The sequence below is a fragment of the Pan paniscus genome, chromosome 8 (genome assembly GCF_029289425.2).
Source record: "Pan paniscus chromosome 8, NHGRI_mPanPan1-v2.0_pri, whole genome shotgun sequence".
Lineage (NCBI taxonomy): Eukaryota > Metazoa > Chordata > Mammalia > Primates > Hominidae > Pan > Pan paniscus.
In genome coordinates this window covers 131,355,697-131,369,022 of record NC_073257.2, presented here as the reverse complement: position 1 = coordinate 131,369,022, position 13,326 = coordinate 131,355,697, and the positions used below count along the sequence as shown (strand labels likewise).

Below are 13,326 nucleotides of genomic sequence, written 5' to 3'. Positions count from 1 at the left end.
AGAGGACCTGGGAGCCGGGACCTTCCAAGGAGAGGCGAGCACAAAGGCCCCGAGGCAGGGGCAGCAGGTGCGTTAGGGGGTCAGTGTTGTAGGAATGTAGCAAATGAGGGGGTGGTGAAAGTTCAGTTGGGAGGGACTGGCTGGGTCAGGCCCCGAGGCTGTGGTAGACAGTTTAATTGCAGGGATGTGAACAGTGGCTGTTTATAGAATGTGCTGGTTGGGCTGGTAAGGCTTGGACCTCTTGAAGCCTGAGCCCCTTGGCTCAGGTCCCTAGTTCAGGGCTGTGCCCGTCCCATACCAGTTGGGCAAGAGAAGGCGGATGGCTTGGTGCAGAGCCAGCTCCGTTATTAGAAAGTCAGCCGTGAAACCCTGACCTCCTGACTGTGGCTCACCATTTGTATGGTGAGTGGGAGTGGCCTGAGCTCTGCCCCTCCCCTCTCCCCCCTTCCCCCTCTCCCCCTGCCCATCACTCCCTGGATATGGAGATGCCAGATTCATCACTGTTATCACAGTGCATGCATGAGCTTGGCCCTGAGCACCAGAGGCAGAAGTGGGGGATTCTAGTCCAGCCCTGCCGCTGTCTGACCCCAGGAGGGTTCTGTTTCTTACTGTGGCTTCTGAGTCCCCATCTGTAACATCGGGCTTTGGGCAAATACTCTGCTACCTCTCTGAGCTGCGCTGCCAAGCAGTCTATGAGCGTTCAATGCCCTGGTGTTAAAAAGTCACTGATAACTACAGCCTTATTTCCTTAGATCTGACTCCCCCTGCTGCCCCTACCCCAACTTCTTTGACTTTATTTATATATATTTTTTGAGGCAGGGTCTCACTCTGTCACCCAGGCTGGAGTACAGTGGTGTGATCTTGGCTCACTGTAGCCTTGACCTCCTGGGCTCAAGCAATCCTCCCACCTCAGCCTCCCAAGTAGCTGATACTACAGGCGAGTGTCACCATGCTCAGATTTTTTTTTTTAAATTTTTTGTAAAGATGGGGTCTCACTATGTTGCCCAGGCTGGTCTCAAACTCCTGGCCTCAAGCAATCCTCCCATCTTGACCTCCCAAAGTGTTGGGATTGGAGACATAAGCCACTGTGCCCGGCCTTCTTTCACTTTAGAATTTAGTTACTGTGAGATTGCGGACAAGACTTGCTCCCTCTCCGTGCCTAGCTTTTCTCATTTGTGAAGTGGAGGTTATAATAATAAGGTATTTATGAACTCCTGACCTCAAGTGATCTGCCCACCTCAGCCTCCCAAAGTGCTGGGATTACAGGCATGAACCACTGCGCCCTACCTATTGTAATTTTTTTTATCCTGGGTCTCCCTCTGTCATCGAGGCTGGAATACAGTGGCACCATCATGGCTCACTGTAGCCTTGACCTCCCAGGCTTGATCCATCCTCTAACCTTAGACTGCTGAGTAGCTGGGACTATAGGCATGTGCCACCACACTTGGCTAATTTTTAAAATATATTTTTCTAGGGATGGGGTCTTACTATGTTGCCCAGGCTGGTCTTGAACTCCTGGGCTCAAGCAATCCTCCAGCCTTGGCTTCCTAAAGTGCTGCTGTGATTACAGGTGTGAGCCACAGTGTCTGGCCTAAAATTATCTTAAGTTATTGAAGTAGTACATGCTCATTGTTAAGATAAAGAAAAGAAAATTCATGTGTCCAGGAGGGTATGAAGTGAAAAGTTAAGATCCCCCAGTCCTGCCCCTCCTTCTCTCTTCTTAGCAGGAAATCAATGACGTTATTGGTCCTTTCAGGCTCTACTCAAACATTGAAGAATGGAACACACTGAAGTCTGCTCAGTGACTTAAAGTTGTTCCATATGAAAGATTTAAAACAAAATTCTCCTCTGGCACATTTCTTAGCCCCAGTTTACACACCTTTCTTGCTCAGAAGCCTTAGGTTTAAGTTCTATATACAGCGCAGCATGGTCTGGAACAGCCATGAGCTTGATGAAGATAGAAAGGTCCAGATCATTGCATATGGCAGCTTCGTGGCTTTCTCAGTCCATGGAAGAGAAGGGCATGGGTTTGGGGTTGTGGGGTGCTCATTCTTCTTCCATGAATATCAGGGGTCCCCATGCCTACACTTAAAAGCAGATTTTGGGCCGGGCGCAGTGGCTCATGCCTATAATCCCAGCACTTTGGGAGGCCGAGGCGGGTGGATCAGCTGAGTTCAGGAGTTCGAGACTAGCCTGGCCAACATGGTGAAACCTCGTCTCTACGAATAATATAAAAAAATTAGCCGGACATGGTGGTGCATGCCTGTATTCTCAGCTACTCAGGAGGCTGAGGCAGGAAAATCGCTTGAACCCGGGAGGTGGAGGTTGCGGTGAGCCGAGATCGTGCCATTGCACTCCAGCCTAGGTGACAAGAGCGAAACTCTGTCTCAAAATAAATAAATACATAAGCAGATTTTGCGTCTGCTAGGGTGCCTTCCCGAGGCTTTGTGTCTGGTGCTAAACTCTAGCCTGGAAAAGCAGAGATGAGGTGGCCTTCTCCACTCAAAAAGAAGTCCTCAGCCTCTGGTGCTTACAAAAAAAATGGAAAACCAGCAGTTTGGGAGGCTGAGGTGGGCGGATCACCTGAGGTCAGGAGTTTGAGACCAGCCTGGCCAACGTGGTGAAACCCCGTCTCTACTAAAAATACAAAAATTAGCCAGACATGGTTGCATGTGCCTATAATCCCAGCTACTTGGGAGTCTGGGGCAGGAGAATCAATTGAACCTGGAAGGGAGAGGTTGCACTGAGCTGAGATCATGCCACAGCACTCCAGCCTGGGCAACAGAGTGAGACTCTGTCTCAAAAAAAAAAAAAAAAAAAAAAGGGAAAAGCCTTGAGTGAGATGCTAGTGCTCCCAGCCACATCCTTGACAGAGAAAGGAGCCATGAATGGGGTCCCTTTTTAGCAATGCAGTTTCTTTGAGTTTTCCCAGAACGTAAGAGGTGAAAAGTGCTTCCTTTTTCAACGTAAGTAAGAGGGGTGGGCCAGCTATTGAGGGCCTTAGAGGGTGAGAGAGGGGCTGTCTGGCCTGTGGCAGTCATTTGGGGGCCCATTCTCTCCCCTGCCCCATTATTTCTCCAAACAGGACCTTGGCCTGAGTGCCCCTGCATGACCATGGTCCCCTCTCCTGGGTGGTGGCAGAGGCTGTGGTGGTGGCCAGAGCCAGGGACTTAGGATGTGTCAGTCTTATGGGTGCCAGGTGACATTTGCTTCAAAAGATCAAATGCAGGGAAGAAATGGGTATTTTCCAGCATGCTCCGCTAGAAAGGGCAGGTGTGGTTTTTTGTTCAAACAGAAGGGAGGTTGGCTGTCTGCGTATACCGTAGCCATCTGCCTCACGAGGGTCAGGATGGGAAGGGCAGTATTCGAGATACTTTGAGATGTTTCTTGCAACTTTAAAATGGTATTTGGTGCTGGGCACGGTGGCTCACGCCTGTAATCCCAGCACTTTGGGTGGCTGAGGCGGGAGGATGACAAAGTCAAGAGATTGAGACCAGCCTGGCTAACATGGTGAAACCCCGTCTCTACTAAAAATACAAAAATTAGCTGGGTGTGGTGGCACGTGCCTGTAATCCCAGCTACGTGGGAGGCTGAGGCAGGAGAGTTGCTTGAATCAGGGAGTTGGAGGTTGCGGTGAGCCGAGATCGCGCCACTGCACTCCAGCCTGGCGACAGAGTGAGACTCCGTCTCAAAATAAATAAATAAATAAAAGTATTTGGGGGAAGAGGAGGGGAGAGTGGCACTCAGAGGAGCATTCAACTCCCCTTCTGACGGCAAAAGGCAAAATTAAAATGCCTTCACCCCTAGCAGAAAGTGAGTCATGTCATTTGGGCCTGGAATTTGAATCGTGTGGACAGTAGAAAAAAGCGGGCAATCCGCTCCACACGTGTGACCACCACACGCGTGAACCCGTGAGCTTGGGAGGGGATATCGTCCAAGCGAGGTCTCTCTGATCCCGCTGGTGTCCAGACTCCTTCTGGAGTTCCAATCCCACCCCTGGCACACTGTCCATCTCTGGCTGGTCTGTCGTGAAGCTGGAGAGCCGTGCAAGGCGACAGAGCCTTCTGTGTGGCCCGTCCTGGCGCTCTGGGGCAAGGGCTGACTTGAGCTACTTTGTCTGCTCATCTGCTGTCTGCCAGCTGCCCTCAGACCTCCTCCTGGGTGCAGCCCGTTCCCACTTGAAAGGGAGGTGGTCTTTACTTTAGGGGGTAGGCACATCCCTGTTTGCGCCTTGCCCCAACAGCCTCGTCAATGCCCAGCCACTTCTGAGGGCTGGAGGGACAGGAGCTTTCTTTCTTCCCCCTTTCTGTCTCCTTGCGTGGGTACAAAAGCACGTCTGTAGTCCATGTGTGTGAAGAGAGGACGCATTCTAGAGCCGCAATCCAGAGACGGCGGTGCTTCCACCTTCTTTCAGCGATTTTCATATACAAACGAAACCAAGTTCTTAAAGCAAATATGACATCCCGCTAATTAAACTTTCATTGCCTTAAGGAATGATTTTTTCTTCCTGTGCTGGATTAAAATAACATGGCAGAGGGTTTTGAAGAGAAGAGAGGATGTATGTTTTGTTTAGGTCTTCTGTACTTGTCTTCTGAGAAGTGTTAAAATATTTATTAGGCTTGAAACGCAATGAATGGAGACAGTGACGCAATATTCACAGAGGGGCCTTCAAGGCTGGTTGAGGTTCTCGTTTCTGCACAGATGACTATGCGTCAGGGGGACGTCCTTTCCTGGAGCGGCACATTTGGAACAGTCTGAAGTTGGGGCACTGCATGGATATTTTTCTTTCAGGAAGGCAAATCCTGCTCAGCCATGGCAATGTCTGGGATCTGGAGAGGAGGTGGCTTGGTGATATAAGGACCTTGTTCTGCAGGACGGTTGTGCAGAGTTGCACATCTGCAGGAAGGCTCCCTCCTCATTTTTGTCCGAGTCTCACTTCCAGCAGCTTGTAGGATTGGATCCCAAGGCAACGATGCTAAACAGTTTACAGTCCAGGCGTGCAGCTTGCAGATGTGGGGCTGCCAAAACCCCAAAGCTTGCTAAGCCGCAGCTGTCTTGGCCAAAAAAAAAAAAAAAAAAAAAAAAAAGATGCAGAATGCAGCTCAGCCGCCAACTTCAATTTTCCGCTTCACCAGCAGCCGTTTGTTGGACGGATGGCGGCCTCAGCTCTGTTCCCGTGTCTTCCACTCACCTGCGGCCTCCTGCTTAGCCCAGATGGCTCCATTTTCTTCTTTCTCTGCCTTGTGGACCCTTAAGGAGTCTGACCGTGTTCAGGTGCCCATCACAGTCCAACCCTGGTGAGGTCATGTCTCCCCCTCAGGGATCCCTGCTTGTTGGAACTGTCTGGGACCCCTAGGCCCATCTCATTTTCTGTGTTTGAGCCGGGGTGAGGTGAAATCAACAAGCCAACTGGATGAGCCTCCTTGGACTGTCATAAGCAATGACCCCAAGTCAAGTGGCTTCAAACAGCAGAAACGTATTCGCTCAGCAGAAACGGATTGAAAATCTGACATCAAGGTGTTGGCAGGGCCCTGTTCTCCACAAGACTCTGGTGGGTGGTGGCGAGAGGGTGTGGGGGGTGCTTACTTGCCCCTTCAGCTTACAGACTGCTGGTGGCTGCCGGCACTCCTTAGCGCTCCTTGGCACGTGGCTGCATCACCGATGTCTCCCTCTGCCTTCACACGCCTTCTTCCCTCAGTGTGTCCCCTCCTCTTCTGATAAGGACACCCAGTCCTTGGATTTAGGGCCTACCCTAAATGCAGTATGATTTTATTTTGAGACCCTTATGCAACCCTCTTTTCAAATGAGGTCCATTCTGAGATTCGAGGTGAATGTAAGTTTGGGGGAACACCATTCACCCCACTACTGACCTTTGGGGACATATTGTTTCTCACTTAGACACATGGATACACTCTTAAAGAATGTATTTGGAGCCGGGCGTGGTGGCTCACGCCTGTAATCCCGGCACTTTGGGAGGCCTAGGAGGGTGGATCACCTGAGGTCAGGAGTTTGAGACCAGCCTGGTCAACGTGGTGAAACCCCGTCTCTACTTAGCTGGGTGTGGTGGCGCACACCTGTAATCACAGCTACTCAGGAGGCAGAAGCAGGAGAATCGCTTGAACCCAGGAGGCGGAGTTTGCAGTGAGCCAAGATCGTGCCACTGCACTCCAGCCTGGGTGACAGAGTGGGACTCCATCTCAAAAAAGCAAACAACAACAACAAAAAAGAACGTATTTGGGATCATTGTTTTTAGATAGGGTGTGTTTTTAAAATTTAGTATCCGTCATTTAACATTCACGGGCAGTTTTCCATGTTACTCTCTTTGCAGCCCTCGTTTTTATTGTCCAGCCATGCGAGTGGCAGATGGCCTCATGGTTGGGAGTGGGGGCTCCGGAGCCTGCCAGGGCTGGCCTTCCGCCCTTCTCTTTTGCTCACCGTTATGGGCTGAACTGTGCTCCCCTCCCTAATCCATATGTTGAAGTCCTAATCCCCAGAATGTGACTTTATTTGGAGATAGGGCTTTAAAGGGGTAATTAACATTAAACGAGGACATTGAGGTGAGCTCTAACCCAATCTGACTAGTGTCCTTGTGAGAAGAGGAGGTAAGGACACACGTGCACCGGGGAGACCCTGTGAAGACGCAGGGAGAAGGTGTGGTCTACGAGCCAAGGACAGCGGCCTCAGGAGAAACCAACCCTGATGGCACCTTGACTTGGACTTCTAGCCTCCAGAACTGTGAGGAACCCCTAAGCCCCTCGTTTCTTCCTCTGTCAAATCAGGGTCTTCAGAGCGCTGGAGGGAGAACTGAATGAAAGAATGCCCATACGCTGCCCAGCGCAGGGCTGGAGGGCACTGCGGCCGCGTTGGTACTAGCCGGGTTCATTTCCCCAGCCTCTGCTGCTGCACAGCGCACGATTTCTGTTCAGCCACTGGTAAACATTTACTGGGCCCCAGTCACAGCTCTTTTCCCTGTGATAGATGAGGCTCTGGCCAGTAGCTGGGCACACGATCTCTGGCCGCTTTCTTGGAAGAAAGTTTTAGGTGCATTCTCTTTTTTTTTTTTTTTTTCGAGACAGGGTCTGGCTCTGTCACCCAGGATGGAGTGCAGTGGCGTGATCTTAGCTCACTGCAGCCTCAACCTCCGCGGGCTTAGGTGATCCTCCCACCTCAGCCTCCTTAGTAGCTGGGACTACAGGTGGGTGCCACCAAGCCCTGCTAATTTTTATATTTTTAGTAGAGACAGGATTTTGCTATCCGCCCGCCTCAGCCTCCCAAAGTGCTGGAGTTTCAGGCATGAGCCACTGCACCCGGCCTTAGTTGCATTCTCCATCCTCTAAGTCACCTTTGCTGAGCCCCGTCCCAGGAGCACCCTGTTGCTGTGTGCTCCTGAGCCAGGCCCAGGGGGTCGTTGGCCGGTGGCAGTCAGAAGTCTGCCCGTGCACCCCATGTAGAGCAATCAGGCTTCCCGCAGCCCAGGCGCACGAGGACTTTGGGGGCGACATCCTCTCCTTTCTCCAGCCTGTCTGGGTCCAACAGCCACCGCTGCCTCCCAGTCACTGCAGCAGCACGGGAGATGGGCAAGGGCTCTCAGAGGAGGAAACCTCTGCCTGAGGGACTTCTGCACTCGTGGGGCATTTCACACCTGCCCCAGTAGGGAGTGGCCCTTATGCTCTTAATAAATAGTTCGCAGCCCCCTCCCCTCAGGCTTGCTGGCAGCCTTGGGATCTCGGGATCTCGGGGTCGACTCCTGCCAGCCCGGTGCAGCCCCTGAGCTTCCTCCCAGCCGAGGCAGCCTCCTTCCCTCCCCCTCCTCCTCTGCCCTGGGTGCCCCCAGCACCGGCCTTTTTTCTTCTCTACTTTGAAGTCTGAGCCTCAGAGCCACTACAGGCAAACAGGATGTTCCTCTCCCACATGCAGACTTCACACGAGACGCTTGGGTCGCACCGCATCCTGCTCAGAGTGGTGGGTCCCATCTGCGTGGACCTGGGGTGGGAGTGGGTACAGGACTGAGGCTGGGTGCCAGGTGGGACCTTTGTGCAACTGGTTTCATTAGTCACATTTGAGCATTCATTGCAGACTTTCAACTAGGTGAGCCTCTAAAAGTTTCCCCTTGGGGACTCTTGTGCCTGGAAGGGCTGAATAAGGCAGATGGTGACGCTTGCTTAGCACGTCGGTGGGAGGCCATGAAGGAGTAATGGTGTTTCTCATCCCCCACCTCAGCCCTGGCTATGATTTTTGTATTTTCTGGGATTAAAAAAAAGTTTTTTTTTTTTTCTGTAAACCTCAGCAAATTACAATCACACCTGGAATTACAGGATGGCTGCAAGATAGATGACTGCTCTAGTGTGGCACAGGACAGGGGCTTAAGGAGACAGGGTCTTGCTGAGCAGCTGCAGGACTCGGGCAAGAGTAGAAGGGCACCAAGGGATGGGCAGGCGCTAGTTTAACAGTTTAAAGAAAACCTAAAGTCCCAGGTCTTTCTCTGGGTTGTGGACTCTGTTTATAGCACAGTGACTCAGGCAGTTCTGCTGTGGTTGAAGCCATCTTGGGAAGATGAAGGTGTAAAATTTGAGGGTTCCAGTTCCCTCCTGAAGCACCTCCCATCCTCCAAGCAGATGTTCTGAGTCCTTTGAGTCCCTCAGATGTTTGTTTTATTTTTTATTTTTATTTTATTTCCTTTTTTTTGAGACAAGAGTCTCACTCTGTTGCCCAGGCTGGAGTGCAGTGGTGTGATCTCAGCTCACTGCAGCCTCTGCCTCCTGGGTTCAAGTGATTCTTTGGCCTCAGCCTCCCGAATAGCTGGGACTACAGGTGTGTGCCACCACGCTCGGCTAATTTTTGTATTTTTAGTAGAGACGGGGTTTCACCATATTGGCCAGGCTGGTCTTGAACTCCTGACCTCAAGTGATCCACCTGCCTCCACCTCCCAAAGTGCTGGGATTACAGGTGTGAGCCACCGCCCCCAGTACCCTCAGATGTTTAATTTACAAAATAGTGTATGTGTGTTGGGAGAGGGCAGCCTTAAAAGATGTCAGGGTTTTACCATCCACTTGACAACCCCGCCTGGCAGTCAGTGACATTCTAGACATCTCTGGAACTTTCCACTTGGTTGTTCCGTGTACCAGGGTGAACCGTGTGGATTTTTAGTTGCAGAGTGTACTGCGAGTTAAGTGGAAAGGTCTGAGAGAGAGAGAAATGAGGGGTGGGAAAGAGATCATAGCCCTTGACAGCTGGAAAAGGCTTTGTGCTTCTCTTTCTCTGCCCCTTTCCTGGGGCAAGGGAGGAGGGCAGATGGCACAGGATTGGGTAGCAGTGGGGGAGAATGAATGCTGGTCACAAGGACTGTGGCCCAGAAAAGAGGTTCAGTGGCGGCCAGAGGAAGCTACTGTGCCTGGGGACAGCCCTCTGAGCACCTGCCATGCCGGCGGGGGCAGCCGTCTAATCTGGGGCACTTCAGCTCTGTCAGGTGTCCTCTTTGCTCACCTGACATACCTTAGAGTTGTTTCATTCTAGGGATGTGCTCCCCAGCCTGTCTGATGGCACAGATGTTGGCATTCTGCAGCTGGCTGCTCTATTCTTTATTTGGGACCTGTTCCCTTGCTAAGATTATAGTTTTGCTGCCCTGCCCTGCAGTGAGCACGCCTCATTTTGACTCTTGGTACAATAATAGGTCTGTTTGAGATCTCGGATGCCAGACTTACTGGGAGTCTTAACAATGCTGGCATCATATGATATGTCAGTGATCTTTTTAACACCACTGTCTCTACAGAAATGGTTTCTATTCGGCTGTCTCAAGCTCTTGGAGAAATACATCCTTGTCTTATCTAGGCAAATAAAGTGGAGAGTCTTGAAGGACTTCTTGGTACAAGGGTCTGAATCAGTGCTGTGTGAATCTATATTTCCGTGGAAAATAAAGGCATATTTGTTCATGTGACTGTCTATATATTCCATTGAGATTATTGCATAATGACCAAAAATCTCCAGGAAATCTGCCTTGTCTAGCAGATGACTTATTTGAGCTTTCTTAGTGTGTTCTTTGCACGTATTAGTATTCTTTGGCACATGGTAGGTATTAATACATATCTGATGGGATGATTTATGGCCTGGATTAGCCTCAGCCTTCAGACTCTTTTTTTCTTTTCCTCCTTAGATCTTTAATCTCATGAAGTACGACAGCTACAGCCGCTTCTTAAAGTCTGACTTGTTTTTAAAACACAAGCGAACCGAGGAAGAGGAAGAAGATTCGCCTGATGCTCAAACTGCAGCTAAAAGAGCTTCCAGAATTTATAACACATGAGCCCCCAAAAAGCCGGGACTGGCAGCTTTAAGAAGCAAAGGAATTTCCTCTCAGGACCGTGCCGGGTTTATCATTGCTTTGTTATTTGTAAGGACTGAAATGTACAAAACCCTTCAATGGGATGTGTGTTTTATTAACTGCTTCACCGGTAAATTTTGCATGATGGCTAAGCTAACATAAAAAAAGAATAATAATAACTTGGAAGTTTTAGTTCACAAAACAGAGATTCCTTCAACACTGGACACATCGAGCATTTTGTAGCTTAATTAAACCTCATGTAAGGCCACAAGGTGAAACGTATCACTACCTTTTACCTTGTAAGTGCTCTGCCTCTCTGGTGAGTGGACGCATGTCCACAGGTCACTTGGTAAATTAACTCAAACATGAGTTGATCCGGCAAACCCAGGCTACTGGGGGTATGGCCTGCCAGTCGCCTTTTGGGTTAAATATTTCTCGAGAGCAAGTTCAGTGCTGGAAACAGAAAATGAATCACTGACAGCCTCTAAAGACTTGGGAAGCTTGTGTGTGAGTGTCATCAAAGGGTTATTATTTCTTGTGCGTGGGTTGGTCCTGGTTTTGACCACAACCCATGACATTTCATGCAACACAGATAAATAGTTCATCTTGACAGAAACAAGATCTCAACCAGGAAGGAAAAAAAACACAAGTGGGAAATTGTTCAGGGTCCCCATGGCAACTCAAGGTGTTGTTGAATGGGATTGTAGCACAGGTGCGTGCTGAGGTTGGAGTTGGTGGGGCTGTTCCCTTCTCCTGTACCCATCGGGGACACATCATAATCCTTTCCTCTCTGCTCCTGCCCTTTGCTGAACTTGCTAACTCTGGCTTGAGACTTCAACAGGGAAAAGAAATGCTGCCTTGAAGCCTGCCCTTCTTGGGTGAGGAGGCTGTGAATGGGGCACGCTTGGGCCAGGCTGTCCCCGCCAGCCCAGGAACTCCACTTTTAGAGCAGAGCCCACCAGGGCCAAGGTCAGGCTCAGTTCCCTTTGGTGAATTGTTCCTGCTATTTGTAGGGGGTTGGGTGCTGGCACCAGGCCTTTTCCAGGATGTTTGCTAAGCCCTTTCTATTTGTACAAAGTGACCAGCTTCTGTTGCGTGTGAGCCTCCCAACTCAGACTTTCCTGTTTGCAAAATTCACTAATGTTGAAGGTGGCTGTATAATTTATCAATCAAACTAGGACACTTTTGGGAGAGAAGAGGAGGTGAGCTCAATAATTAGACTAGGATAATGCCTATTACAAGCCCTAATCTGGTTCTAGTCTGGGTCAGTTACCCTACTGATGGCTGTCCCCCATATGAGCCCCTGGGCAGCCCCCCAGATTCCCTAGCCTCGCTGTCTAGACACTGTGGTCAAATGTTCCTGCCCTTCCATCCAGGGCCTGGGAAAGGGATGGTCTTCAGGGAACCGTTCACTGCCAAGCACTAAATAACCCAACAACATTCATCAGAAACAGCAAACACAGGCTTCTCCACCCTCCTCAGGTACTTCCCAGACAGGCCTACTCTGCGCCTGTCTTCTCTCTGCCTATTTCCAGAACCTAGGAAGGAGACGGTGATGCTGAGAATGACACACAAGGGCCCCGTGATCAGAGAAATTCAGTTCATTGTCAAGCAGAGCAGATTGGTGCATTTATTATTTATTTTTGAGACAGAGTGTCGCTCTGTTGCCCAGGCTGGAGTGCAGTGGCATGATCTTGGCTCACTGCAACCTATGCCTCATGGGTTAAAGCAATTCTTCTGCCTCAGCCTCCTGATTAGCTGGGATTACAGGCATGCACCACCACGCCTGGCTAATTTTTGTATTTTTAGTAGAGACGGGGTTTGACCATGTTGGTCAGGCTAGTCTCAAATTCCTGACCTCGTGATCCTCCTGCCTCGGCCTCCCAAAGTGCTGGGATTACAGGCATGAGCCACCGCGCCAGGCCTATTTTTTATTTTTTGAGATGGAGTCTCACTCTGTCTCCCAGGCTGGAGTGCAGTGGCATGATCTCAGGTCACTGCAACCTCCGCCTCCCAGGTTCAAGCGATTCTTGTGCCTCAGCCTCCCAAGTAGCTGGAATTACAGGCACCCACTATCATGCCCAGCTAGTTTTTGCATTTTTAGTAGAGTCGGGTTTTCACCATGTTGGCCAGGCTGGTCTTGAACTCCTGCCTTCAAGTGATCTGCCCCCCTCAGCCTTCCAAAGTGCTGGGATTACAGGTGTGAGCCACCGCGCCTGGCTAGATTGATGCATTTTAAAGAGTAAAGATGAAAAACAACACAGGTTCTCTAGCTCAGCTTTCGGTTTATTAACCGGATGCAGTTCGGTTATTCAGGGATGCGGGGATAGCCCACTGCACCATTGCAGACGCAGGGAGGCTTCAGGGCGACCTGATTGACTCCCTTTGGAAGAGCCTGTTGTGGGCAGGTCCCAGAGACTGAAGGTGGGCGAGAAGGCTGCTCTCTGACTTTTCCCCTTTTATCAATGGGTGCAGAGACCCTTTGAGATGACCATCTCTTTCTAAGAGTTTGAATAAAGCAAATAGCCAGAGTTAGCCAGAAGATCGGACATTAAAAGAAAAGCCTTCCGCCCGCCCCCACTTAGGAGCTGCCTGAAGAGCTGAATGCCAGCAGGGTGGTGAGCCTCAGAGTTTAATCACCACTTACTCCTACTAGCGTGAACTTATGCCACTCCCTCTGGCTTGCTCCTGCCTGATTGCCTACGTCTATGCCAGTCGCAGAAATGAGGCATATGCAGAATTTAGTGTCCTGAAGCAATTGCAAATGTGAGGCTGAAGTGTAGGGACCCACGTAGCCAAACAGATGCTTCTACCCAGCCCTTTGCTTTCGTCCCTATGCCCATCCATTCATCAATTAGCGTTGAAATTGTATCTTTGGCTGGGTGTGGCGGCTCACACCTGTAATCCCAGCGCTTTGGGAGGCCGAGGCAGGTGGATCACCTGAGGTCAGAAGCTTGAGACCAGCCTGGCCAACATGGTGAAACTCTGTCTCTACTAAAAATACAAATATT

At 50.3% G+C, this 13,326-nt stretch overlaps 1 protein-coding gene across 2 annotated transcripts in view; it reads left to right on the top strand.

The window, feature by feature from the left end:
• Positions 1-10,586, top strand: part of RGS10 (regulator of G protein signaling 10) — a 43,081-nt gene extending 32,495 nt beyond the window's left edge. For both annotated transcript variants that reach the window (XM_057299010.2, XM_003825650.6), the window contains exon 5: positions 10,151-10,586. In XM_057299010.2, the coding sequence (XP_057154993.1) occupies positions 10,151-10,297 (147 nt within the window). In that variant the 3' untranslated portion in view covers positions 10,298-10,586. The remainder of the gene's footprint in view (positions 1-10,150) is intronic.
• The last annotated feature ends 2,740 nt before the right edge of the window (positions 10,587-13,326 follow it).